Below are 26716 nucleotides of genomic sequence, written 5' to 3'. Positions count from 1 at the left end.
CAAGGTAACCAGGAAGAGGAAACAGCCGAACACAACAGCCACCACCACGGTAGGGAGGTGGTTCAACACTGGCAGAGGAGGAAGAAGAGGTAAACAAACAAAAACAACTTCAAACATCTGAATACAGGCTTTGATTGAACTACATACAACCCATTGACCCTATGTAGAGCCATGTGTCTGTAAGATACACACACACACACACACACACACACACACACACACACACACACACACACACACACACACACACACACACACACACACACACACACACACACACAATTCCAGTCAAGCAAAGACTCCCATGCCTGGGGTGGTCCAGTGGTCTAAGTCTCTGTGTCTGGAGCCTTTGTACAATGTACCGCTGCCAGCATGGGTTTGAATGTGGCCTCAATGTACCGCTGTCAGCATGGGTTTGAATCTGTTCTCAATGTACCGCTGCCAGCATGGGTTTGAATGTGGCCTCAATGTACCACTACCAGCATGGGTTTGAATCTGTTCTCAATGTACCGCTGTCAGCATGGGTTTGAATGTGGCCTCAATGTACCACTACCAGCATGGGTTTGAATCTGGCCTCAATGTACCGCTGCCAGCATGGGTTTGAACCTGGCCTCAATGTACCACTACCAGCATGGGTTTGAACCTGGCCTCAATGTACCACTACCAGCATGGGTTTGAATCTGGCCTCAATGTACCGCTGCCAGCATGGGTTTGAATCTGGCCTCAATGTACCGCTGCCAGCATGGGTTTGAATCTGGCCTCAATGTACCGCTGCCAGCATGGGTTTGAATCTGGCCTCAATGTACCGCTGCCAGCATGGGTTTGACTCTGGCCTCAATGTACCGCTGCCAGCATGGGTTTGAATCTGGCCTCAATGTACCGCTGCCAGCATGGGTTTGACTCTGGCCTCAATGTACCGCTGCCAGCATGGGTTTGAATCTGGCCTCAATGTACCGCTGCCAGCATGGGTTTGAATCTGGCCTCAATGTACCGCTGCCAGCATGGGTTTGAATCTGGCCTCAATGTACCGCTGCCAGCATGGGTTTGAATCCGGCCTCAATGTACCGCTGCCAGCATGGGTTTGAATCTGGCCTCAATATACCGCTGCCAGCATGGGTTTTCAATGTACCACTACCAGCATGGGTTTGAATCTGGCCTCAATGTACCACTACCAGCATGGGTTTTCAATGTACCGCTGCCAGCATGGGTTTGAATCTGGCCTCAATGTACCACTACCAGCATGGGTTTGAATCTGGCCTCAATATACCGCTGCCAGCATGGGTTTTCAATGTACCGCTGCCAGCATGGGTTTGAATCTGGCCTCAATGTACCACTACCAGCATGGGTTTTCAATGAACCGCTGCCAGCATGGGTTTGAATCTGGCCCACTGCTCTTTCAGCTATCTCTCTCTATCCAATAAAAATATATTTAAGAAAAGACTAATCTCAGACCAAACCTTCTTTATCGATGTACCTCTCCTCACTGCTGATCACCGTAGTGCCATCAAAGCTGTCGGACACATCACAATGGTACGTTCCGGCACTGCTCCTCCCCACAGATAACAACAAAATAGATTGCCCCGGCTGGTTCTGCACCCAGTAGAAGTCTCCACGGCCTTCTAGAACAGTTCCGTTGAGGAACCAGCGGTACTGGGGAAAGGTTCCCCTCTCCACGGAACAGTAGAACGTCAGGCCCACAATGGAGAAGTTTTCTCCCACGTCGGTGTCATAGTGCATCGTCACAGCTCCACCTACTGGAACTGGGGGGGGGGGGAGGGGTAGATATACTCAGCGACACAAATGGCAACTTTAGAGCACTACTTTTGACCAGAGCAAAAACATTTTCACTCTGTAGGGAAAAGGGATGCCATTTGGGATGCAAACATGAAATGATGAGTTTCAATGTATGAGAATGTATAAGTCCAGTGGGTGATAAGTCTAGTGGGTGATAAGTCTAGTGGGTGATAAGTCCAGTGGGTGATAAGTCTAGTGGGTGATAAGTCTAGTGGGTGATAAGTCTAGTGGGTGATAAGTCTAGTGGGTGATAAGTCCAGTGGGTGATAAGTCCAGTGGGTGATAAGTCCAGTGGGTGATAAGTCTAGTGGGTGATAAGTCTAGTGGGTGATAAGTCTAGTGGGTGAAAGTCCAGTGGGTGATAAGTCTAGTGGGTGATAAGTCCAGTGGGGGATAAGTCCAGTGGGTGATAAGTCCAATGGGTGATAAGTCCAGTGGGTGATAAGTCCAGTGGGTGATAAGTCTAGTGGGTGATAAGTCTAGTGGGTGATAAGTCCAGTGGGTGATAAGTCCAGTGGGTGATAAGTCTAGTGGGTGATAAGTCTAGTGGGTGATAAGTCCAGTGGGTGATAAGTCTAGTGGGTGATAAGTCCAGCGGGTGATAAGTCCAGTGGGTGATAAGTCCAGTGGGTGATAAGTCTAGTGGGTGATAAGTCTAGTGGGTGATATGTCCAGTGGGTGATAAGTCCAGTGGGTGATAAGTCCAGTGGGTGATAAGTCCAGTGGGTGATAAGTCTAGTGGGTGATAAGTCCAGTGGGTGATAAGTCCAGTGGGTGATAAGTCTAGTGGGTGATAAGTCCAGTGGGTGATAAGTCCAGTGGGTGATAAGTCTAGTGGGTGATAAGTCTAGTGGGCGATAAGTCCAGTGGGTGATAAGTCCAGTGGGTGATAAGTCTAGTGGGTGATAAGTCTAGTGGGTGATAAGTCCAGTGGGTGATAAGTCCAGTGGGTGATAAGTCTAGTGGGTGATAAGTCCAGTGGGTGATAAGTCTAGTGGGTGATAAGTCTAGTGGGTGATAAGTCTAGTGGGTGATAAGTCCAGTGGGTGATAAGTCCAGTGGGTGATAAGTCCAGTGGGTGATAAGTCTAGTGGGTCTTGAGTGCTGAGAACAGAACTATAGGTCAAATCCTTTTCTTGAAACAGACTGTCGGACAAAGAAACAGACAGACAGAGAGACAGACTCACCAATGTGCATGGCCTTCCACTGACCGTACATCACCCGGTCTCCGTTCTCCGCCTGACACTGTAGAAAGCCCATGTGGAGATCTAGAACCACTGGAATAGAGAACGTGGCGAATCGCTCGTCAACCGTCTCCGTGCTGATGAACTCTGACCTGCTGTAGAGGGAGAAGGTGATGGGCGGGGTCCCATTGAGTGATTGACACGTGACGAGGGCAATGTAGGTCCCGTCTGTTTCCTTCAGTACCAGGATGTGGAGGTCCGGTTCAGACACGAGCTCTGAAAGAGAGGAGAGGATGGATGGAGAGAGTTTTGAACAAGATATCATCTGAATACAGGGTTTGATTTAATACAATCCACTGACTTCACAAAAAATGTAAAATAAATATAAATATGTGACAGACTTATGACAGAATCCCTTTTAGCTGTCAGGAGCTTTGAGAAATACGCAGGGTGGAGTTTTCCTGACCGCGGGACCTGACCAGGGAAAACTCCTGCCCTAGACAGGAGAGAGAGGGCAACTTGGAGGAAAACAACCCCCTTCAGGGAAACGTCTCTTTGCTAAAAGAAAAAAGCATTGTTTGGTAAGACTTAGATATGTGTATACTATATATATATATTTGTATACTGGCTGTCAATTTACATTTTTTGGCAGACATTCTTATCCATAGCAACTAACAGGACAGGAGAAATTATGGTCAAGTGCCTTGATCAAGGGCACAGACAGATGTTTGACCTAGTCGGCTCAGAAATTCAATCCAGCAATCTTTGGGTTACTGGCCCAACACTAACCACTAGGCTACCTGCCTCTATACTTCGGTAAACACATTTTGAAGGGAAATAAGAGGGCAGAATTCTTTCTTGTACTGATCACCCCTGGAAATCAAACCCACAACCCTGGCGTTGCAAGCGCCAAGCTCTGCTAACTGAGCCACACAGGAAAATGTACAACTTATTTCATGGAAAGAACAGGTGTTCCTAGTGTTTTGTACGCTCAGTGTGTATATAGAATGTTTATAGATCTAATTCATTAGATTTAATAAATACCTTTTGCTAAATGAGAAAAATGTTACCTCAAAATTGTTTTAGTGGATTGACTTAAACAGTTGTGATGAGACAGATTACATTTTTATTTGAGCAAGACTAGTGATATCCAGGGAAAGACTAGTGATATCCAGGGAAAGACTAGTGATATCCAGGGAAAGACTAGTGATATCCAGGGAAAGACTAGTGATATCCAGGGAAAGACTAGTGATATCCAGGGAAAGACTAGTGATATCCAGGGAAAGACTAGTGATATCCAGGGAAAGACTAGTGATATCCAGTGAAAGACTAGTGGCATCCAGGGAAAGACTAGTGATATCCAGGGAAAGACTAGTGATATCCAGGGAAAGACTAGTGGCATCCAGGGAAAGACTAGTGATATCCAGGGAAAGACTAGTGGCATTCAGGGAAAGAATAGTGATATCCAGGGAAAGACTAGTGATATCCAGGGAAAGACTAGTGATATCCAGGGAAAGACTAGTGATATCCAGGGAAAGACTAGTGATATCCAGGGAAAGACTAGTGATATCCAGGGAAAGACTAGTGATATCCAGGGAAAGACTAGTGATATCCAGGGAAAGACTAGTGATATCCAGGGAAAGACTAGTGGCATCCAGGAAAAGATTAGTGGCATCCAGGGAAAGACTAGTGATATCCAGGGAAAGACTAGTGGCATCCAGGGAAAGACTAGTGATATTATGTGAAAGACTAGTGATATCCAGGGAAAGACTAGTGATATCCAGGGAAAGACTAGTGGCATCCAGGGAAAGACTAGTGATATCCAGGGAAAGACTAGTGATATTCTGTGAAAGACTAGTGGCATCCAGGGAAAGACTAGTGATATCCAGGGAAAGACTAGTGGCATCCAGGGAAGACTAGTGATATCCAGAGAAAGACTAGTGATATCCAGGGAAAGACTAGTGATATTCTGTGAAAGCCTAGTGGCATCCAGGGAAAGACTAGTGATATCCAGGGAAAGACTAGTGATATCCAGTGAAAGACTAGTGGCATCCAGGGAAGACTAGTGATATCCAGAGAAAGACTAGTGATATCCAGGGAAAGACTAGTGATATTCTGTGAAAGACTAGTGGCATCCAGGAAAAGACTAGTGGCATCCAGGGAAAGTGTTAAAAAATGTTGGTGACATCAAGTGGTTTCTGTTAGAATTACATGAGGGGGTGTTTAACCCCATCAAATAAAATAAAAGGTTATTTGTCAAGTGCACTGAATACAACAGGTGTAGTCCTTACAGTGAAATGCTTACTGACAAGTCCTTAACCAACAATGCAGTTTTAAGAAAATAGAGTTAATAAAATATTTACTAAATAAACTAAAGTAAAAAATAAAAACAAAAGTAACACTAACAACAATAACAATAACAACAATAACAAGGCTATATACAGGGAATACCGATACAGAGTCAATGTGCGGGGGTAAAGGTTAGTCAAGGTATTTTGCCCATGGAGGCAGGGGTAAAGTGACTATGCATAGGGATGTGGACAGAAAGGAACTTTAAACTCTCGACCCGCTCCACTACAACCCCGTTGATGTGATTTATTTATTTATTTATTTATTTTTTTTAATTCACCTTTATTTAACCAGGTAGGCCAGTTGAGAACAAGTTCTCATTTACAACTGTGACCTGGCCAAGATAAAGCAAAGCAGTTCGACACATACAACAACAGAGTTACACATGGAATAAAGAAAAATACAGTCAATAATACAATAGAAAAATCTGTATATTGTGTGTGCAAATGAAGTAAGGAGATAAGGCAATAAATAGGCCATAGTGGGGAAGTAATTACAATTTAGCAATTAACACTGGAGTGATATATGTGCAGATGAGGATGTGCAGGTAGAAATACTGGTGTGCAAAAGAGCAGAAAAACAAAAACAAATATGGGGATGAGGTAGGGGTAGTTGGTTGGGTTATTTACAGATGGGCTGTGTACAGCTGCAGCGATTGGTAAGCTGCTCTGACGCTTAAAGTTAGTGAGGGAGATATGTCTCCAACTTCAGTGATTTTTGCAATTCGTTCCAGTCATTGGCAGCAGAGAACTGTAAGGAAAGGCGGCCAAAGGAGTACGGGAAAACCACGCTGGTTGACTTGTCTAACATTCAAGACAAACTGGCACAGAGAGACAGGAAACACAGGGATAAATACACTGGGGAAAATAAGCGACACCTGGAGGGGGTGGAGACAATCACAGGAACAGGTGAAACAGATCAGGGCATGACAGGGCCAGGACGATTAGAAAGGCCTGCTCACATGAAGTGTTTTAGGGAGCGTTTGACAGTGATGAGGGGTGGTCGTTTGACAGCGGACCAATAACGGACCCAGGCAATGAGGCAGTGATCGCTGAGATCCTGGTTGAAAACAGCAGAGGTGTATTTAGAGGGCAAGTTAGACACGATGATATCTATGAGGGTGCACATGTTTACGGCTTTGGGGTGGTACCTGGTAGGTTCATTGATCATTTGTGTGAGATTGAGGGCATCTAGTTTAGATAGTAGGACGGCCGGGGTGTTAAGCATATCCAAATTTAGGTCACCTAACAGTACGAACTCTGACGATAGATGGGAGACAATCAATTCACATATGATGTCCAGGGCACAGCTGGGGGCTGGGGGCTGGGGGGGGGGGGGGGTCTATAACAAGCGGCAACAGTGAGGGACTTATTTCTGGAGAGATGGCTCATGTTCGGTCCTCCTTTTCCTGTAGTCCACAATCATCTCCTTTGAGCTCATGTTGAGGGAGAGGTTGTTTTCCTGGCACCACACGGCCAGGTCTCTGACCTCCTCCCTATAAGCTGTCTCAACGCTGTCGAGGTGGGAAAGCACAGTGTTGGGTGCGATTGAGATTGCGTCATCTGTGGACCTGTTGGGGCGTTATGCAAATTGGAGTGGGTCTAGGGTTTCCGGGATGATGGTGTTGATGTGAGCCATGACCAGCCTTTCAAAGTATTTCATGGCTACCGACATGAGTGCTATGGGGCGGTCATCATTTAGGAAGGTTACCTTCGCTTCCTTGGGCACAGGGACTATGGTGGTCTGCTTGAAACATGTAGTTATTACAAACTAGGTCAGTGAGAGGTTGAAAATGTCAGTGAAGACACTTGCCAGTTGGTCTGCGCATGCCACCCTGATTCTAGCTCCGGGGTGAAGTTTCCCCATAGAGCAGTGGTTTCCAACAATGGGTACTAGGACCTCTGGGGGTACTTGGCCTACCCACAGGGGGTACTTGAGAAGACTGATGAGACCACAGGCCTACTGGTAAAATGCACATGAGGGGTACTACGGGCAGAGCAAAATTCAGTTGGTGGTACAGTAACCAAAAAGGTTGATAACCACTGCCATAAAGAATAATAGAGGACTCTTCTTTGTATCGGTCCCATTATGACATCTGTGAGAGCACGGGCAGCACCATTGAGGGCATCTCCATTTTGAAGTAGTCAATTTTCTTCTTCTACTACTTCTATGAGTTGGTAAACAAACTGAAAGGGTGCACACTGCCACTTGCATTACGTTGTTTGAACAGGTATAAAGCCAAGGTTGGTGATATACTGTCAGCTGCAGTTATGGAATGTTTGCTCACAAACATAATTCATAGGCTGATCCCCCCTGATGACCCGGATGGAATTATGTGATCCTTCCTTAACCCATAGGAAGTCCCACCCAGTTGACTAATTAGTTGACTAATTCATAATGGTGAAATCCCTCTATGTTGCTGCCCATGCAAAAAAAATTTTTTGGGCACCAGAGCCCTCTATCCCTGAGTATCCCCTAGGGACCGATGTAGGATCAGCTTCGCCTCCCCCAAGCCTCACCTTAAGCATTAGTGTGGAAAATGCTAAACTGACTCAAGATCAGCGTCTAGGGGAAACTTCACCCTACTTACTCCATAATTATGTGATACAAATGACCCCTGACCTCTGACCTTTGACCTTGATGACCTTGGCAGTGCTCCTGGAGGAGTAGACCTCGGTCAAGTTGAGTTGGTTGGTAGCAACACAGGTGTACTCCCCGCTGTCCTCGAGCATCATCCTGTAGCATACAAATACAGATATTGTCAACAATATTTACAGTGAGTTTTCACATATTTTCAAGAAGCTAAATAATAAAACATTGACGAAGATCTATGTGACTGGAATGGTGTATTTGTCAATAAATATATCAGTTCTCTTCAGTTTTTTGCATATCCAATGCACCCATGATCTAACATGCATCTTCAGGTGGGCAAAAGTGAACGTCTGAAAGACAAACACAAGACAGACAGACAGACCAGACAGACCAGGAATAACAGACCATCCACAATACAGTACCTGTAGATGAAGAGTTGTTCCTGTGTCTGATTGTGTAAAGGAGACAGGGGGAGGGGCTTCCCATCCACCAGCCACTGGTAGGAGACGTGGTTCCCTTTGGTGATGTTACAACGTAGGGACAGTGGCTTCCCTTCGTAGAACTCCAAGGACCCTGATTGGACTACAACCTCTGCACCGTTGACTGGGACTGTGGGAGAACACACACAACCATACAGTACAACCATAGAATCTGATAATGTTGTGTTCTAATTCTAGGAGGGCATTTTAGATCTGTGAAAACATTTTAGTTCTACTAAGACATTGTAATTGCATAAAGACATTCAAATTCTATGAGGACATTCTAGTTCTATGAAGACATTTGAATTACCTGAGGACATTCAAGTTCTATGAGGACATTCTAGTTCTATGAGGACATTCTAGTTCTATGAGTACATTCTAGTTCTATGGGGACATTGTAGTTCTGTGAAGACATTGTAAACGCAGCAAAAAAAGAAACGTCCTCTCAATGTCAACTGCGTTCATTTTCAGCAAACTTAACATGTGCAAATATTTGTATGAGCATAAGATTCAACAACTGAGACATAAACTGAACACGTTCCACAGACATGTGACTAACAGAAATGGAATAATGTGTCCCTGAACAAAGGGGGGGTCAAAATCAAAAGTAACAGTCAGTATCAGGTGTGGCCACCAGCTGCGTTAAGTACTGCAGTGCATCTCCTCCTCATGGACTGCACCAGATGTGCAAGGTCTTCTGTGAGATGTTACCCCACTCTTCCAACAAGGCACCTGCAAGTTCCTGGACATTTCTGGGGGGAATGGCCCTAGCCCTCACCCTCCAATCCAACAGGTCCCAGACGTGCTCAATGGGATTGAGATCTGGGCTCTTCGCTGGCCATGGCAGAACACTGACATTCCTGTCTTGCAGGAAATCATGCACAGAACGAGCAGTATGGCTGGTGGCATTGTCATGCTGGAGGGTCATGTCAGGATGAGCCTGCAGGAAGGGTACCACACGAGGGAGGACAGCGTTGAGATTGCCTGCAATGAAAACAAGCTCAGTTCAATGATGCTGTGACACACCGCCCCAGACCATGACGGACCCTCCACCTCCAAATCGATCCCACTCCAGAGTCCAGGCCTCGGTGTAGCGCTCATTCCTTAGACAATAAACACGAATCCGACGATCACCCCTGGTGAGACAAAACCGCGACTCATCAGTGAAGAGAACTTTTTGCCAGTCCTGTCTGGTCCAGCAACGGTGGGTTAGTGCCCATAGGCGATGTTGTTGCCGGTGATGTCTGGTGAGGACCTGCCTTACAACAGGCTTACAAGCCCTCTGTCCAGCCTCTCTCAGCCTATTGTGGACAGTCTGTGGTCTAGAGTTTTTTTCCCTCTGGTTGCACATGTGACATGCTGGTAGAAATGATGTAAGACGGATTTAAGTTTGTCTGTTAAAGTCCCCGGCCACTAGGAGCGCCACTTCTGGATGAGCATTTTCTTCTTTGCTTATGGACTCATGCAGCTCGTTGAGTGCGGTCTTAGTGCCAGCATCAGTTTGTGGTGGTAAATAGACGGCCATGAAAAATATAGCTGAAAATTCTCTTGGTAGATGGTGTGGTCTACAGCTTATCATGAGGTACTCTACTTCAGCAATACCTTGAGCAATACCTTAATACTAGACATCGCACCCCAGCTTTTATTGACAAATAGACACACACCCCCACCCCTCGTCTTACCGGAAGTAGCTGTTCTGTCCTGCCGATGCACAGAAAACCCAGCCAACTGTATATTATCCGTGTTATCATTCTTGGTGAAACATAAGATATTACAGGTTTTAATGTCCCATTGGTAGGAGAGTCTCAAAAATGAGCTTTTCCAGTTTATTCTCCAGTGATTGCACATTGGCTAATAGAACGGATGGTAGAGGCGGGTTACCCACTCGCCGACGTATTCTCACAAGGCACCCTGATCTTCGCCCCCTGTATTTCCTTATTTTCTTCATGCGAATGAAGGGGATTTGAGCCTTGTCTGGGAGAAACATTATATATTTCGCTTCCGACTCATTAAAGAAAAAAATCTTTGTCCAGTTTGAGGTGAGTAATCACTGTTCTGATACCCAGAAGCTTTTTTCAGTCATAAAAGACAGTAGCATCAACATTATGTACAAAATAAGTTACAAACAATGCGAAAAACACACATCTGGTTAGGAGCCCGTAAAATGGCAGCCATTCCCTCCAATGCTAATTCTGCCAGAACAAAACAAAAGTATTAATACAGGGCCTACGACTCACCGACTACTCTGAGGTGGTGTCTTTGACTGACTGTGGGTTGTATTACTGTGTTGTTCTGGACGCTGGCTACACACACCATGTGGCCCTCGTAGGAAGCAGTGATGAACAGAGGGAAATTGGCCATCTCACCAGACAGAGCACTGTAGAAGCCTAAGGTCTTGGACCGGTCACCTTCCCTGAGGACAGATTACAGTAATGGATTAGATACATAACAGTGGTAAAATGTATATTTTATTGTATTGTTTACATGGCATTATATTGACAGGGCTCTGTAGAACCTTAAAGCTGCAATATGTAACTTTTTGTGGGCGACCCACATGTCGGTAGCCATGAAGTGCTTTTTTAATGAGGATCTGTAATCCTCATTTAAAGCAAGTCTCAGAAGCGGTAGATCTGTTCTATGTGTGCTATTCCTATGCTTCCCGTTCTTAAGATTTGTTTTTGCATCTTTTACTTTAATTTTTGTACACCAGCTTCAAACAGCTGAAGATACGATATTGGTTATTGAAAAGATACCTCACAGCGGTTTAGGGTACAATGATTCTCTACACTGTACATGCTTTTTTTGTCACATAAACTGCAATTAGGCAAACTATTCTAATTTAACAACCAGGAAATGGCGGAGCGATTTCTGCATTGTGCATCTTTAAGGTCTTGTCTCATGTGAGTTTCGAATTGACCCCTAGAACCCTACCCCCTAGGCACTGCATTGTGCATCTTTAAGGTCTTGTCTCATGTGAGTTTCGAATTGACCCCTAGAACCCTACCCCCTAGGCACTGCATTGTGCATCTTTAAGGTCTTGTCTCATGTGAGTTTCAAATTGACCCCTAGAACCCTACCCCCTAGGCACTGCATTGAATTGATTAGCCTACTTGCCTGCTGATATATTCATTTTGACAACACCTTCTGTCAGATCTCCAGTACTTAGGGTCTTGAGGTAGATACTGTAGCGATCTTAACCAAACACTTAGCAAAGGTTCAGAAAAGGATATTTTGGCGTAACAACTAAGGTTTTGGGTTGACAGTCGTTTGACTCTCGGTCAGGGCTACCCCCTGAATTCCCTGCAATACAGCAACACGCACCTGAATAGCTGGTAGAGGATGGACTCTTCTTTAGGGTAATGCAGCACTTCACACTGGAATTCTTCTACACTCTTCTCTAGGGCTGTTGAGGGGCCGTACAGCAACGGTTTGCCTAGGACTGAGGCTCCTGAGACTGAGCCTCCTGGGACTGAGGCTCCTGGGACTGAGGCTCCTGGGACTGAGGCTCCTGGGACTGAGGCTCCTGGGACTGAGGCTCCTGGGACTGAAGCGCCTGGGACTGAGGCTCCTGGGACTGAGGCTCCTGGGACTGGGGCTCCTGGGACTGGGGCTCCTGGGACTGGGGTTCCTGGGACTGAGGTTCCTGGGACTGAGGTTCCTGGGACTGAGGCTCTTGGGACTGAGGCTCCTGGGACTGAGGTTCCTGGGACTGAGGTTCCTGGGACTGAGGCTCCTGGGACTGAGGTTCCTGGGACTGGGGTTCCTGGGACTGGGGTTCCTGGAACTGAGGCTCCTGGGACTGGGGTTCCTGGGACTGAGGCTCCTGGGACTGAGGTTCCTGGGACTGAGGCTCTTGGGACTGAGGTTCCTGGGACTGAGGCTCCTGGGACTGAGGTTCCTGGGACTGAGGTTCCTGGGACTGAGGCTCCTGGGACTGAGGTTCCTGGGACTGAGGTTCCTGGGACTGAGGCTCCTGGGACTGAGGTTCCTGGGACTGAGGTTCCTGGGACTGAGGCTCCTAGGACTGAGGTTCCTGGGACGGGGGGAACAGGGGGTACACAACACAGTCAGACACATTCAGAAACACACACACGCACACGCACACGCACACGCACACGCACACGCACACACACACACACACACACACACACACACACAACTTAGACAATGGCACAAAACTTACTTGTCTCCTGGCAGAAGGTGTAGAAACCTTCAGAGAAGAAGAAAAAGAAGACTGACTGTTGGTGTTCTATAAATAATAATCTGAAAGCCATAATAACAAGTACAGCACAACTCACCCAGTAAAACGACTACTGTTGTTCTGAGAGTAGTCATCTTCTCTCCTTCCTCCTTCTCCACAAAACCCAATTTGACTGGACGTTTGTTTTTGACTGAAGAAGCAGATATGGACTTTTGTTGTTGTGTGTGTGTGTGTGTACTGCAGTTAAAGTGGCTATGGAGGGTGGTGAGAGTGAATGAAGGGTGGAGACAGAGAGATAGAGCGAGAGAGAGCAGGATGTGGGGACCGATAAAAATAACAGAAAAAGGTTAGGACCTAGTAACCTACACGCCCCACTACACACACACCATACACACACTCCAGACACACACAAACACCAGACACACAAACACCAGGCACACACACTCCAGACACACACACTCCAGACACACACACACACCAGACACACACACACACACACACACACCAGACACACACACACACACACACACCAGACACACACACACACACGTGCACAGAACTGATAGTACTATACACCGCCCCCTCCCTTATACCCCCTCTCTCTAACAACAGTTCCACGAAAACACAACATGCTTCAAATGTCGCAACTTTATTAACACACACACGAGATGTAGCATTACATTTTGTAATGTTTCAGTATTCATAACAATTATTCCATTAAAAGTCATAAAACATTTGAAAATACAATTTACAGTCTTAATTTTTTTCACTTTGGTGCAATTTTCACAAGTATGTGGTACATTTTCACAACTCTAAGTACAAGACTCCAAACAGATAATCAAAATGTCACGTGGTCAAAATTCTAAGCACATTTTCAATTGACTGAGTACCACAAACAAATTCACAAAGTCACTTGTTCACTGCACCAAATCACTCTTTCAATTTGCACACATATTCAAGTATCTGCCTTTCAAAATGCAATATTCACTTTACTTTTGATAGGATTTTCTTGTCATTTGTTAACAATACATTTGTCTATCACTTAATCAAACGGCTCAAAACGGATAACTACTGAACCAAAATGGAGTAGTGCTTAGCTTACCTATATAGTTTCATAACTGCTGAACCAAAATGGAGTAGTGCTTAGCTTACCTATATAGTTTCATAACTGCTGAACCAAAATGGAGTAGTGCTTAGCTTACCTATATAGTTTCATAACTGCTGAACCAAAATGGAGTAGTGCTTAGCTTACCTACATAGTTTCATAACTGCTGAAGACTGTATCACCTCATCATTCTCCATCAGCCAGTGTGCTTCAACAGGACAACGTGGAGAGTCACTGGAAGTGCTTCCATTCAGAATTATACTGTACAATGCACTGCTGAAATACCTGGGTTGTATATAACAATATATTTATACCTGAGTTATAAAACAATATGTTTATACCTGGGTTGTATATAACAATATATTTATACCTGAGTTAAAAAACAATATGTTTATACCTGGGTTGTATATAACAATATATTTATACCTGGGTTGTAGATTTGTATATAAAAATATATTTATACCTGAGTTGTATATAACAATATATTTATAGCTGTGTTGTATATTACAATATATTTATACATGATTTGTAGATTTGTATATAAAAATATATTTATACCTGAGTTGTATATAATAATATAATTATACCTGGGTTGTATATTACAATATGTTTACAGCTGGGTTGTATATTACAATATATTTATACCTGAGTTGTATATTACAATATATTTATACCTGGGTTGTATAACAATATATTTATACCTGAGTTGTATATAACAATATATTTATACCTGAGTTGTATATTACAATATATTTATACCTGAGTTGTATATTACAATATATTTATACCTGAATTGTATATAACAATATATTTATACCTGAGTTGTATATAACAATATATTTATACCTGGGTTGTATAACAATATATTTATACCTGGGTTGTATAACAATATATTTATACCTGGGTTGTATATTACAATATATTTATACCTGAGTTGTATATTACAATATATTTATACCTGAATTGTATATTACAATATATTTATACCTGGGTTGTATATTACAATATATTTATACCTGAATTGTATATAACAATATATTTATACCTGAGTTGTATATAACAATATATTTATACCTGGGTTGTATAACAATATATGGCAGTCTCTATGGGGGTGCCACAGGGTTCAATTCTTGGACCGACTCTCTTCTCTGTATACATCAATGATGTCGCTCTTGCTGCTGGTGAGTCTCTGATCCACCTCTACGCAGACGACACTATTCTGTATACTTCTGGCCCTTCTCTTGACACTGTGTTAACAACCCTCCAGGCGAGCTTCAATGCCATACAACTCTCCTTCCGTGGCCTCCAATTGCTCTTAAATACAAGTAAAACTAAATGCATGCTCTTCAACCGATCGCTGCCTGCACCTGCCCGCCTATCCAGCATCACTACTCTGGACGGCTCTGACTTAGAATATGTGGACAACTACAAATACCTAGGTGTCTGGTTAGACTGTAAACTCTCCTTCCAGACTCACATCAAGCATCTCCAATCCAAAGTTAAATCTAGAATCGGCTTCCTATTCCGCAACAAAGCATCCTTCACTCATGCTGCCAAACATACCCTTGTAAAACTGACCATCCTACCAATCCTCGACTTCGGTGATGTCATTTACAAAATAGCCTCCAAAACCCTACTCAATAAATTGGATGCAGTCTATCACAGTGCCATCCGTTTTGTCACCAAAGCCCCAAATACTACCCACCACTGCGACCTGTACGCTCTCGTTGGCTGGCCCTCGCTTCACACTCGTCGCCAAACCCACTGGCTCCAGGTCATCTACAAGACCCTGCTAGGTAAAGTCCCCCCTTATCTCAGCTCGCTGGTCACCATAGCAACGCCCACCCGTAGCACGCGCTCCAGCAGGTATATCTCTCTGGTCACCCCCAAAACCAATTCTTCCTTTGGCCGCCTCTCCTTCCAGTTCTCTGCTGCCAATGACTGGAACGAACTACAAAAATCTCTGAAACTGGAAACACTTATCTCCCTCACTAGCTTTAAGCACCAGCTGTCAGAGCAGCTCATAGATTACTGCACCTGTACATAGCCCATCTATAATTTAGCCCAAACAACTACCTCTTTACCTACTGTATTTATTTATTTTGCTCCCCATTATTTCTATCTCTACTTTGCACCTTCTTCCACTGCAAACCAACCATTCCAGTGTTATTTTTTTACTTGCTATATTGTATTTACTTCGCCACCATGGCCTTTTATATTTTTTTAAATTTATTTATACATATATTTTGTTTGCCTTCACCTCCCTTATCTCACCTCACTTGCTCATATTGTATATAGACTTATTTTCACTGTATTATTAACTGTATGTTTGTTTATTCCATGTGTAACGCTGTTGTTGTATGTGTCGAACTGCTTTGCTTTATCTTGGCCAGGTCGCAATTGTAAATGAGAACGTGTTCTCAATTTGCCTACCTGGTTAAATAAAGGTGAAATAAATAAATAAATAAATATACCTGGGTTGTATAACAATATATTTATACCTGGGTTGTATATTACAATATATTTATACCTGAGTTGAATATTGCAATATATTTATACCTGAGTTGTATATTACAATATATTCTACTCGTTATCCAAATGTCATTGATACACTGTAAACTGATGAATTTCAAGCAGAGAGACAGGCGATACTGTATCAGTTGACAAGTCACACAGAAAAGGTGTTCTTGAACAGTGTTGCATGGGGCAGAAATAGCTACATCAGACTACACCAGGACGTTATAACTGTAGCCTACTGCATTACACTACCTACACAATACCCCATATATCTGATAATTTGTTCTACACATGTACTGTATAAGGATAATGAAACTAAGACGGACATATGTATGGTATAAGGATAATGAAACTAAGACTGACACATGTACTGTATAAGGATAATGAAACTGTAAGACTGTCATATGTACTGTATAAGGATAATGAAACTGTGAGGCTGACATATGTACTGTATAAGGATAATGAAACTGTAAGGCTGACACATGTACTGTATAAGGATAATGAAACTGTAAGGCTGACATATGTACTGTATAAGGATAATGAAACTAAGGCTGACATATGTACTGTATAAGGATAATGAAACTATAAGGCTGACACATGTACTGTATAAGAATAATGAAACTATAAGGCTGACATATGTACTGTATAAGGATAATGAAACTGTAAGACTGACATATGTACTGTATAAGGATAATGAAACTAAGGCTGACATATGTACTGTATAAGGATAATGAAACTATAAGGCTGACACATGTACTGTATAAGGATAATGAAACTGTAAGACTGACATATGTACTGTATAAGGATAATGAAACTAAGGCTGACATATGTACTGTATAAGGATAATGAAACTATAAGGCTGACATATGTACTGTATAAGGATAATGAAACTGTAAGGCTGACACATGTACTGTATAAGAATAATGAAACTGTAAGGCTGACATATGTACTGTATAAGGATAATGAAACTGTAAGACTGACATATGTACTGTATAAATCAAATCAAATGTTATCGGTCACATACACATGGTTAGCAGATGTTAATGCGAGTGTAGCGAAATGCTTGTGCTTCTAGTTCCGACAGTGCGGTAATATCTAACAAGTAATCTAACAATTCCCCAACAACTACCAAATACACACAAATCTAAAGGGGTGAATGAGAATATGTACATATAAATATATGGATGAGCGATGGCCGAGCGGCATAGGCACGGTGCAATAGATGATATAAAATACAGTGTATACATAAGATATGAGTAATGTAAGATATGTAAACATTATTAAACTGGCATTATTTAAAGTGGCATTGTTTAAAGTGAATTGTGATCCATTGTTAAAGTGGCCAGTGATTGGGTCTTAATGTAGGCAGCAGTCTCTCTGAGATAGTCATTGCTCTTTAGCAGTCTGATGGCCTTGAGATAGAAGCTGTTTTTCAGTCTCTCGGTCCCAGCTTTGATGCACCTGTACTGACCTTGCCTTCTGGATGGTAGCGGGGTGAACAGGCAGTGGCTCAGGTGGTTGATGTCCTTGATGATCTTTTTGGCTTTCCTGTGACATCGGGTGCTGTAGGTGTCATGGAGGGCAGGTAGTTTGCCCCGTGATGAGTTGTGCACCCTCTGGAGAGCCTTGCGGTTGAGGGCGGTGCAGTTGCTGTACCAGGCTGTGATAGAGCCCGACAGGATGCTCTCGATTGTGCATCTGTAAAAGTTTGTCAGGTTTTTGGATGACAAGCCAAATTTCTTCAGCCTCCCGAGGTTGAAGAGTCGCCGTTGCGCCTTCTTCACCACACTGTCACCACACTGTCTTCACCACACTGTCTGTATAGGCTGTCTCGTTGTTGTTGGTAATCAAGCCCACTATGGTTGTGTCATCTGCAAACTTGATGATTGAGTTGGAGGCGTGCATGGCCCCGCAGTCGTGGGTGAACAGGGAGTACAGGAGAGGGCTGAGCACACACCCTTGTGGGGCCCCAGTGTTGACGGTCAGCGAAGTGGAGATGCTGTTTCCTATCTTCACCACCTGGGGGACGGCCCGTCAGAAAGTCCAGGACCCAATTGCACAGGGGTTGAGAGCCAGGGTCTCTAGCTTGATGATGAGCTTGGAGGGTACTGTGGTGTTGAATGCTGAGCTGTAGTCAATGAACAGCATTCTTTCATAGGTATTCCCCTCGTTCAGATGGGATAAGACAGTGTGCAGTGTGATGGCGATTGCATCGTCTGTGAACCTATTGGGGCGGTATGCAAACTGAATTGGGTCTAGGGTGGCCGGTAAGGTGGAGGTGATGTGATCCTTGACTAGTCTCTCAGCACGTCATGATGACAGAAGTGAGTGCTACGGGGCAGTAGTTATTTTGTTCAGTTATCTTTGCCTTCTTGGGTACAGGAACAATGGTGGCCATCTTGAAGCATGTGGGGACAGCAGACTGGGACGGGGAGCGATTGAATATGTCCGTAAACACACCAGCCAGCTGGTCTGCTCATGCTCTGAGGACACGGCTAGGGATGCCGTCTGGGCCAGCAGCCTTGCGAGGGTTAACACGTTTAAATGTTTTACTCACGTCGGCCACAGAGAAGGAAAGTGGGGGGCACAGTCCTTGATAGCAGGCCTCAACGGTGGCACTGTATATCCTCAAAGTGGGCAAAGAAGGTGTTTAGTTTGTCTGGAAGCGTGACGTCGGTGTCCGTGACAGAGCTGGTTTTCTTTTTGTAGTCAGTGATTCCTGTAGACCCTGTCACATACGTCTTATGTCCGAGCCGTTGAATTGCAACTCCACTTTGTCCCTATGCCGACATATCGTTTGTTTGATTGCCTTGCGGAGGGAATAACTACACTGTTTATATTCAGCCATATTCCCAGACCTCTTTCGATGGTTAAATGCGGTGGTTCGCGCTTTGAGTTTTGCACGAATTCCGCCATCCATCCACGGTTTCTGGTTAGGGTAGGTTTTAATAGTCACAGTGGGTACAACATCTCCAGTGCACTTCCTTATAAACTCACTCACCGAGTCAGCGTATAGATCGATGTTGTTCTCTGAGACTGACCGGAACATATCCCAGTCCACGTGATCAAACAATCTTGAAGCATGGATTCCGATTGGTCAGACCAGCGTTGAATGGTTCTAGTCACTGGTACATCCTGTTTGAGTTTCTGCCTATAAGACGGTAGGAGCAAGATGGCGTCGTGGTCGGATTTGCCGAAGGGATGGCGGGGTAGGGCTTGGGAACCATACTCGGCCAAAAACAAAGAAATAGAAAACATAGAATGCCCACCCAAATCACACCCTGACCTAACCAAATAGAGAAATAAAAAGGCTCTCTAAGGTCAGGACGTGACACCGCCCTTCCTCTTCCCAGAGAGGTGTTTATCTCTGTCGGCTTAATGCATGGAGAAGCCCGGTGGCTGAACCGATTCCGACAACATATCTCAAGAGAGACATGTTTCCATGAAACAGAGAATGTCACAATCTCTGGGGTCTTTCTGGAAGGCAGCCCTTGCTCGAATTTCGTCAGCTTCATTATCGTAAGGATGATGAAACTGTAAGACTGATGTACGTCTCAACATGCTCACCATTGGATACAATAAAATATGTTTTTCAAAAACTAATTGTGCATGTCAAGTTATGGCCAAATACTGTACGGAAAATGATATTTACCATATACTCTTCTTTCTACTCAGCACTTCAAAAAGGACAGTTTGTATGTATCTTGTATTTTTTGCTGTTGGATTAAAAGGTAGTTAAAATGACTAACTGGTGAGCCTGTCGTTATCTGATTGATTGGTAACTAAACAAAGTGTTGTCATGGTATGACTCGGGTGAACGATGTGTTCAGCACCAATGAATGTTAAATCAACGGTTCTGAACACAAGACAGGGGACATTACAAGTGGTGTGAGTTTTGACTTTTGAAAATATAACACTTCAATCTGAAAAATGGGCTGAAGTGATTGAAAAAAACATAATAGTTTGTTGGATAAAATTACATTGAAGGATTCTTTTGTGAGGAACTCGTCAGTCTAAAGTTGGGTTTTATTTCATCACGTCGGTTATATTGTGATCTCAAGGGTCTGAAAAGAGAAAGAACAGTTATGATAAAAAGTTGTATTTTCCCAAAATATATATCATAAAAAAGTGATATACTCTATGGACATTTGTCAGTGCAATGTTGAAATCTCCTTTTTCTACACTGGATTATTCTGGAGTCTAGATTCACAATCATGCAGCTAATATCAGTAGTATATTGGCTGTGCTATTGCTGCTTTCAAAACAACTGGGAACTCTGAAAAATACGAGGTCAAATCATGACGTCAGTGATCTTCAGGTCGGAAAGCACAAGAAAGAGGCCAGAGTTCCCGAGATGGAACTTCGTGTTGGATGACCTTTCAAATAGACTTTTCCCAGTCGGGGCTTGTTTTCTTCCCAGTTCCCAGTTGTTTTGAATGCAATGAAGTCGGAAGTCGGAGATTCCCGAGTTCTGAGCTCTCAGTTGTTTTAAATGTGTCATCAACTCTACCTGATTCTCAACATCACTGTCAACACAGGAAGTGTCCACTTGCTTGACCCCTGACCTGGTAGTGATGTCAGACAGAGAAAGTGGATCTGGGATGATGCAGAAATGTTCACTGAATCGTCTTTCACTGAAGGGGGAGACATTAAAGAGACAGAGCGAGAGAGAGAGAGAGACAGACAGACAGGCAGACAGACAGAAAGACAGAGACAGACAGACAGATAAAGAGAGAGAGAGAGAGAGAGAGAGAGAGAGAGAGAGAGACAGACAGACAGACAGACAGACAGACAGACAGACAGACAGACAGACAGACAGACAGACAGACAGACAGACAGACAGATAGATAAAGAGAGAGAAAGACAGAGAGAGACAGACAGAGAAAGACAGAGAAAGACAGAGAAAGACAGAGACAGACAGACAGAGAAAGAGAGAGAAAGACAGAGACAGACAGACAGAGAAAGAGAGAGAAAGAGAGAGAGAGGGAGATGTTTGTAAGGGCAATGACCCTAATCTGAGACAGTACAAGGAGGTTTTGGAAGGGATCCTAGTTGGGTTGAATTAAACTGGATAGTTTCAAAACACTGTAGGCCTACAATAGACTAAAAGAAATACAGGACTCACTTTGCCGCTCTCGCTCTCTGCTCGCTGCTTGCAACAACGTCTGAGAGAGAGGGGGGAGGAAGAGAGAGAGAGAACGAAAGACTGAGAGTGACACATTTAAGAACAATGACCATATTCTGAACACACACACACACACCTCGTTGGCGGTTGAGCATCCTCATCACACAGGCCACACCCCCTGCCAGGGTCAGCATGAGGAAACAGCAGAACACTATGGCCATGACCTCTATGGTTGTCGTGGCAACTTCTGTATGGACAGAGATGAGAGGGGAGAGAGATGTCACCACAACCAACTCACCTGTAAAGTTTCAACCTAACTCAACTTGCCAACATGCATAAAGTTATTACAGTTAAATAAATTGTTATCATTTAGGGTGCTTCCCAAATGGAACCCTATTCCCCATTTGGTGCACTACTTTTGACTATGGCCTATGGGTGACTAATTCTCCCTCATTTGGGACACATCCTAACTCACCTGTGACCTGCACAAGGACAGGTTGGCTTTCCACCCAGGCGGACGTTACATCATAACTGTCCCTTGCCCTGCACTGATAATACCCAGAGTCCTCTAGGGTGATCTCGGTGAGGAATAGGGTGCGCCCTCCGTCCGCCAGGGCGTGAGATGGGTGAGAGGAGTCTCCCTCAGAGGGTTGAAGGAGGAGGGAGCCGTTGAGGGACCAGGAGAAGAAAGGGAAGGTCCCAAGGCTCAGGAGGCATTGGAGACGAGCGGCGGCCATCTTGGAATCAACCCTGTAAAGGTACTCCACATCCACCTTTGGTGAGCCTCCTACTGGGACTGGAGGGAGGGAGGGAGGGAGGGAGGGAGGGAGGGAGGGAGGGAGGGAGGGAGGGAGGGAGGGAGGGAGGGAGGGAGGGATGAGAAGGAGGAAGGGATGGGAAGGGGGAGAGCGAGGGATGGCCACAGTCAATACTCATACAGCTATCATGACATAAACACAGTCAATACTCATACAGCTATCATGACATAAACACAGTCAATACTCATACAGCTATCATGACATAAACACAGTCAACATTCATACAGCTATCATGACATTAACACAGTCAACATTCATACATCTATCATGACATAAACACAGTCAATAGTCATACAGCTATCATGACATAAACACAGTCAATTCTCATACAGCTATCATGACATAAACACATGCAGGAAACACATGGAATACTACAATACACACACACACACACACACACACACACACACACACACACACACACACACACACACACACACACACACACACACACACACACACACACACACACATAGGTTTAGCCCGTACCCACTACCAGAGTCAGGGGTCTGCTGGTCAGTCTCTGTGCATCACTCTCCACTGCACACCGCACCGCGCCCATGTCACGCCCGGGAACCATGGCAACAGGGAACCAGGCAACCAGCGACTCCGTTGCCACGTCGGAACCCACCTCCTTGTCGTCAAGGAAGAGGTAGATTGTCACGGGAGGGGTTCCCCTTGACGACCTGCAGGTCACATTGCCGTGGTAACTCGAACCCTCTTTGGAGATGGTGAAAGATATTTGGGGTACGGAGAGATAGACTGAGGGAGAGAGAGAGAGAGAGAGAGAGAGAGAGAGAGAGAGAGAGAGAGAGTAGGGCAGAGAGAAATGAAGAGAGAGACAGAGGGGGACAGAAATAGGGGGGAGAGAAAGGAGGGTGAGAAAGGGAAACGAAGAGAGAGAGAGATAAAGAGAGAGAGAGAGAGGGGGAGAGAGGGAGAGACAGAGAGGGACAGAAATAGGGGGGAGAGAAAGGAGGGTGAGAAAGGAGGGAGAGAAAGGAGGGTGAGAAAGGAGGGAGAGAAAGGAGGGTGAGAAAGGGAAAGGAAGAGAGAGATACAAAGAGAGCAAAACGTTTGACACGGTTAACATTTCATACTTTCTCTGTGTAAATAGTCTCTGTGATCGCCATTCCCCAGGTCCAGTATGGTTGTGGTTCTGACTTAACCTTCGACTTTTAACCTCTGCAATTGTACCTTTGATCCTGACCGTTACCTCTCTGCTGCTGGAGAACCTGCTGTTGGTCTGCATCCTGGTCCCGGCAATGCACGAATAATTCCCAGTATGCTTTGTTGTGACCCTCTCCACTACCAGTGTGTTCCCCACCGGCCAGAGCAGAAGTGGGGTCAAAGGTGAGGTTGGAGATGATGTCACTTCCTGTCTGTTGTAGAACCAGGTGTAGGAGAGGTGGGAGCCCTTGGTGACATCACAGGTGAGAGTGAGCCGCAACCCCTCGTAGAGAATGGGAGGATCAGGGTCAGAAGTCACCATAGTGCCTGAGACAGGGACTGGGGTGGGGTGAAGGAGAGGGGGATAGAGGAGAGGGGGATAGAGGAGAGGAGGATCGAGGAAGAGGATGGAGGAGAGGGGGATGGAGGGGAGGGGATGGAGGAGAGGAGGATGGAGGGGAGGGGGATAGAGGAGAGGGGGATGGAGGAAGAGGATGGAGGAGAGGGGGATGGAGGAAGAGGATGGAGGAGAGGGGGATGGAGGGGAGGGGGATAGAGGAGAGGAGGATGGAGGGGAGGGGGATAGAGGAGAGGGGGGTGGAGGAAGAGGATGGAGGAGAGGGGGATGGAGGAAGAGGATGGAGGAGAGGGGGATGGAGGAGAGGGGGATAGAGGAGAGGAGGATGGAGGGGAGGGGGATAGAGGAGAGGGGGATAGAGGAGAGGAGGATGGAGGGGAGGGGGATAGAGGAGAGGAGGATGGAGGAAGAGGATGGAGGAGAGGGGGATGGAGGGGAGGGGGATAGAGGAGAGGAGGATGGAGGGGAGGGGGATAAAGGAGAGGAGGATGGAGGGGAGGGGGATAAAGGAGAGGAGGATGGAGGGGAGGGGGATAGAGGAGAGGAGGATGGAGGGGAGGGGGATAGAGGAGAGGGGGATAGAGGAGAGGGAGATAGAGGAGAGGAGGATGGAGGGGAGGGGGATAGAGGAGAGGAGGATAGAGGAGAGGGGGATAGAGGAGAGGGGGATAGAGGAGAGGAGGATGGAGGGGAGGGGGATAGAGGAGAGGGGGATAGAGGAGAGGGAGATAAAGGAGAGGAGGATGGAGGGGAGGGGGATAGAGGAGAGGAGGATAGAGGAGAGGGGGATAGAGGGGAGGGGGATAGAGGAGAGGAGGATGGAGGGGAGGGGGATAGAGGAGAGGGGGATAGAGGAGAGGGAGATAGAGGAGAGGAGGATGGAGGAGAGGGAGATAGAGGAGAGGAGGATGGAGGAGAGGGGGATAGAGGAGAGGAGGATGGAGGAGAGGGGGATAGAGGAGAGGAGGATGGAGGAGAGGGAGATAGAGGAGAGGGAGATAGAGGAGAGGAGGATAGAGGAGAGGAGGATGGAGGAAGGGGACGGGTGAAAGCATTTAGCTGTGAAATGATCGATTCCACTGAAACAGCTCTACCACTCATTTGTAAGCATACACAAGTCTAGCTAACACACACACAGTCCATCCCCCTCTATACACACACACACACACACACACACACACACACACACACACACACACACACACACACACACACACACACACACACACACACACACACACACGCACACCCTTCTACTCACTCACTACTTGCAGGCGGACTGTTCCACTGAGGCCCATGTTTCCACCTGCCGTCACCCTGCAGTGGTACGATCCTTCTGACGTCACAGAGATCTTCAGGAAGAACATAGCCGATTGGTCGTCTTGGAGGTCGTTGCTCGTGGCGACCAGGTGGTTGCCATCCTTCAGGAGCTCGTATGTGTTTGGTGGAGGAGACCCAGGTGACCTACATTGGAACACCACCTTGGAGTTCAGGTAGGCCTTGTCTGGACCAATCAGAATAGGGCTAGGGAGAGGTGAACCACCTGCAGAGAGGGAGTAGGTTGAAGTAGCCTCAAGATGCTGATCTCGGGTCAGTTTTGCATTTCCTTAATGGCTAAGGTTAGGGTTGGGGAAGCAGATCCTAGATCTGTACCTAGAGGAAACTTCAGCCCAGAGCTAGGAAGTGGGCCACAGAGCTCAGAAACATGGTTTGAGATTTGTTTAGGGTCTTTAGAACGTTGCTGTCATGCAGTTGGAGAGCTTAGTATGGTATGCATAGTTAGTATGGCTGTGAAACTCAAACAAGTGAATTTGACATTTTCTCATTGAACCATATGGAGGATATAATAGATATAATAGTGAAAAGAGTCATATGTGAGATACAACTTTCAAATGTAATGTAATTGGAGAACAGAAAAACAGAAACATTTGAATACATACCCATTATGGACACTAGACAGGCCGCAACTGGAGGAGAACAAACCAACAGAAACACTTTAGTGCAGGACACTTGTCAACTGTGTTAGCCTGGGTCCTAGTCTCCTTATGGCATTGCCATGTCTGGCTTGACAATGACAGCAATGGAGCCGGTAAGAGCCACAAACTGATCTCGGGTCAGGGTATAACTTTGTTTAATAAAATGAATACAAAATTGTTTCACTGACTCACCTAAAACAGGCAATAAACATAATTCTTGTTTATTCTTCATACCCAGGCTCGGTCTTCTTCCGTAGCATGTTGTCTGTATAAGTGTCATGGGTGTGTGTGTGTGTTTCTGTGTGTGTGTTTCAGGGTGTTGCACGGTCCACCACATGCTAGAGAGAGATAACGTGAGTATGTGCGTCTCTAATTAAAAAACTTCAACTATACTGTCATATAGACAACACTGTGACTACTAACCTACTACAACTATACTGTCACCTAGACAACACTACGACTACTAACCTACTACAACTATACTGTCATCTAGACAACACTATGACTACTAACCTACTACAACTATACTGTCCATCTAGACAACACTGTGACTACTCACCTACTACAACTATACTGTCCATCTAGACAACACTATGACTACTAACCTACTACAACTATACTGTCCATCTAGACAACACTATGACTACTAACCTACTACAACTATACTGTCATCTAGACACTGTGACTACTAACCTACTACAACTATACTGTCCATCTAGACAACACTATGACTACTAACCTACTACAACTATACTGTCAACTAGACAACACTGACTACTAACCTACTACAACTATACTGTCACCTAGACAACACTATGACTACTAACCTACTACAACTATACTGTCATCTAGACACTATGACTACTAACCTACTACAACTATACTGTCATCTAGACACTGTGACTACTAACCTACTACAACTATACTGTCATCTAGACACTATGACTACTAACCTACTACAACTATACTGTCATCTAGACACTGTGACTACTAACCTACTACAACTATACTGTCATCTAGACACTATGACTACTAACCTACTACAACT

At 45.1% G+C, this 26716-nt stretch overlaps 2 protein-coding genes across 12 annotated transcripts in view; both read right to left on the bottom strand.

Annotated features, from left to right (window-relative positions):
• Positions 1 to 13099, bottom strand: part of si:dkey-93h22.7 (titin) — a 16886-nt gene extending 3787 nt beyond the window's left edge. For 2 of the 5 annotated variants that reach the window (XM_055917618.1, XM_055917619.1), the window contains exons 1-9: positions 12697 to 13099; positions 12582 to 12608; positions 11720 to 12431; positions 10636 to 10811; positions 8342 to 8528; positions 7957 to 8063; positions 2982 to 3254; positions 1458 to 1760; positions 1 to 68 (exon numbers count right to left, since the gene is read on the bottom strand). The exon at positions 1 to 68 is cut by the window's left edge and continues 34 nt beyond it. In XM_055917618.1, coding sequence (XP_055773593.1) covers positions 1 to 68; positions 1458 to 1760; positions 2982 to 3254; positions 7957 to 8063; positions 8342 to 8528; positions 10636 to 10811; positions 11720 to 12431; positions 12582 to 12608; positions 12697 to 12733 — 1890 coding nt within the window. In that variant the 5' untranslated portion in view covers positions 12734 to 13099. The remainder of the gene's footprint in view (positions 69 to 1457; positions 1761 to 2981; positions 3255 to 7956; positions 8064 to 8341; positions 8529 to 10635; positions 10812 to 11719; positions 12432 to 12581; positions 12609 to 12696) is intronic. The other 3 variants (XM_055917621.1, XM_055917616.1, XM_055917617.1) reach the window with 3 other exon arrangements.
• A 130-nt stretch (positions 13100 to 13229) lies between these two features.
• LOC129851220 (Fc receptor-like protein 5) lies at positions 13230 to 26186 on the bottom strand. 7 transcript variants are annotated; one of them, XR_008758941.1, is made up of 10 exons: positions 25861 to 26186; positions 25633 to 25659; positions 24954 to 25235; positions 23362 to 23673; positions 22654 to 22926; positions 21822 to 22142; positions 21347 to 21593; positions 20787 to 20855; positions 14131 to 20285; positions 13230 to 14018 (listed from the first exon to the last, which is right to left on the bottom strand). XR_008758941.1 is itself a non-coding variant. In XM_055917615.1 (10 exons), exons 1-10 carry the CDS (start codon positions 26003 to 26005, stop codon positions 20198 to 20200), a joined length of 1668 nt encoding a protein of 555 aa, XP_055773590.1. In that variant the 5' UTR covers positions 26006 to 26185; the 3' UTR covers positions 13230 to 20197. The 7 variants fall into 7 exon arrangements, 3 of the variants coding, with proteins under 3 accessions (XP_055773590.1, XP_055773587.1, XP_055773588.1); XR_008758943.1 differs by having other exon boundaries at positions 13230 to 14550; positions 14605 to 20285; XR_008758944.1 differs by having other exon boundaries at positions 13230 to 14577; positions 14692 to 20285.
• Positions 26187 to 26716: the final 530 nt, after the last annotated feature.

The sequence above is a fragment of the Salvelinus fontinalis genome, chromosome 3 (genome assembly GCF_029448725.1).
Source record: "Salvelinus fontinalis isolate EN_2023a chromosome 3, ASM2944872v1, whole genome shotgun sequence".
Lineage (NCBI taxonomy): Eukaryota > Metazoa > Chordata > Actinopteri > Salmoniformes > Salmonidae > Salvelinus > Salvelinus fontinalis.
This window is presented reverse-complemented; position numbering and strand designations above follow the sequence as displayed.

What these genes read in the sequence shown, in the direction of transcription:
- LOC129851220 (XM_055917612.1), bottom strand. Translation starts at nt 26,005, where the DNA reads ATGTGGTGGACCGTGCAACACCCTGAAACACACACACAGAAACACACA. An exon ending in ATGTTTATTGCCTGTTTTAG is followed by an intron (nt 25,660 to 25,860) that starts GTGAGTCAGTGA and finishes GTTCTCCTCCAG; the next exon opens with TTGCGGCCTGTCTAGTGTCC. An exon ending in CAGAGAGCGAGAGCGGCAAA is followed by an intron (nt 20,856 to 21,346) that starts GTGAGTCCTGTA and finishes CTCCCCCTTCAG; the next exon opens with TGAAAGACGATTCAGTGAAC.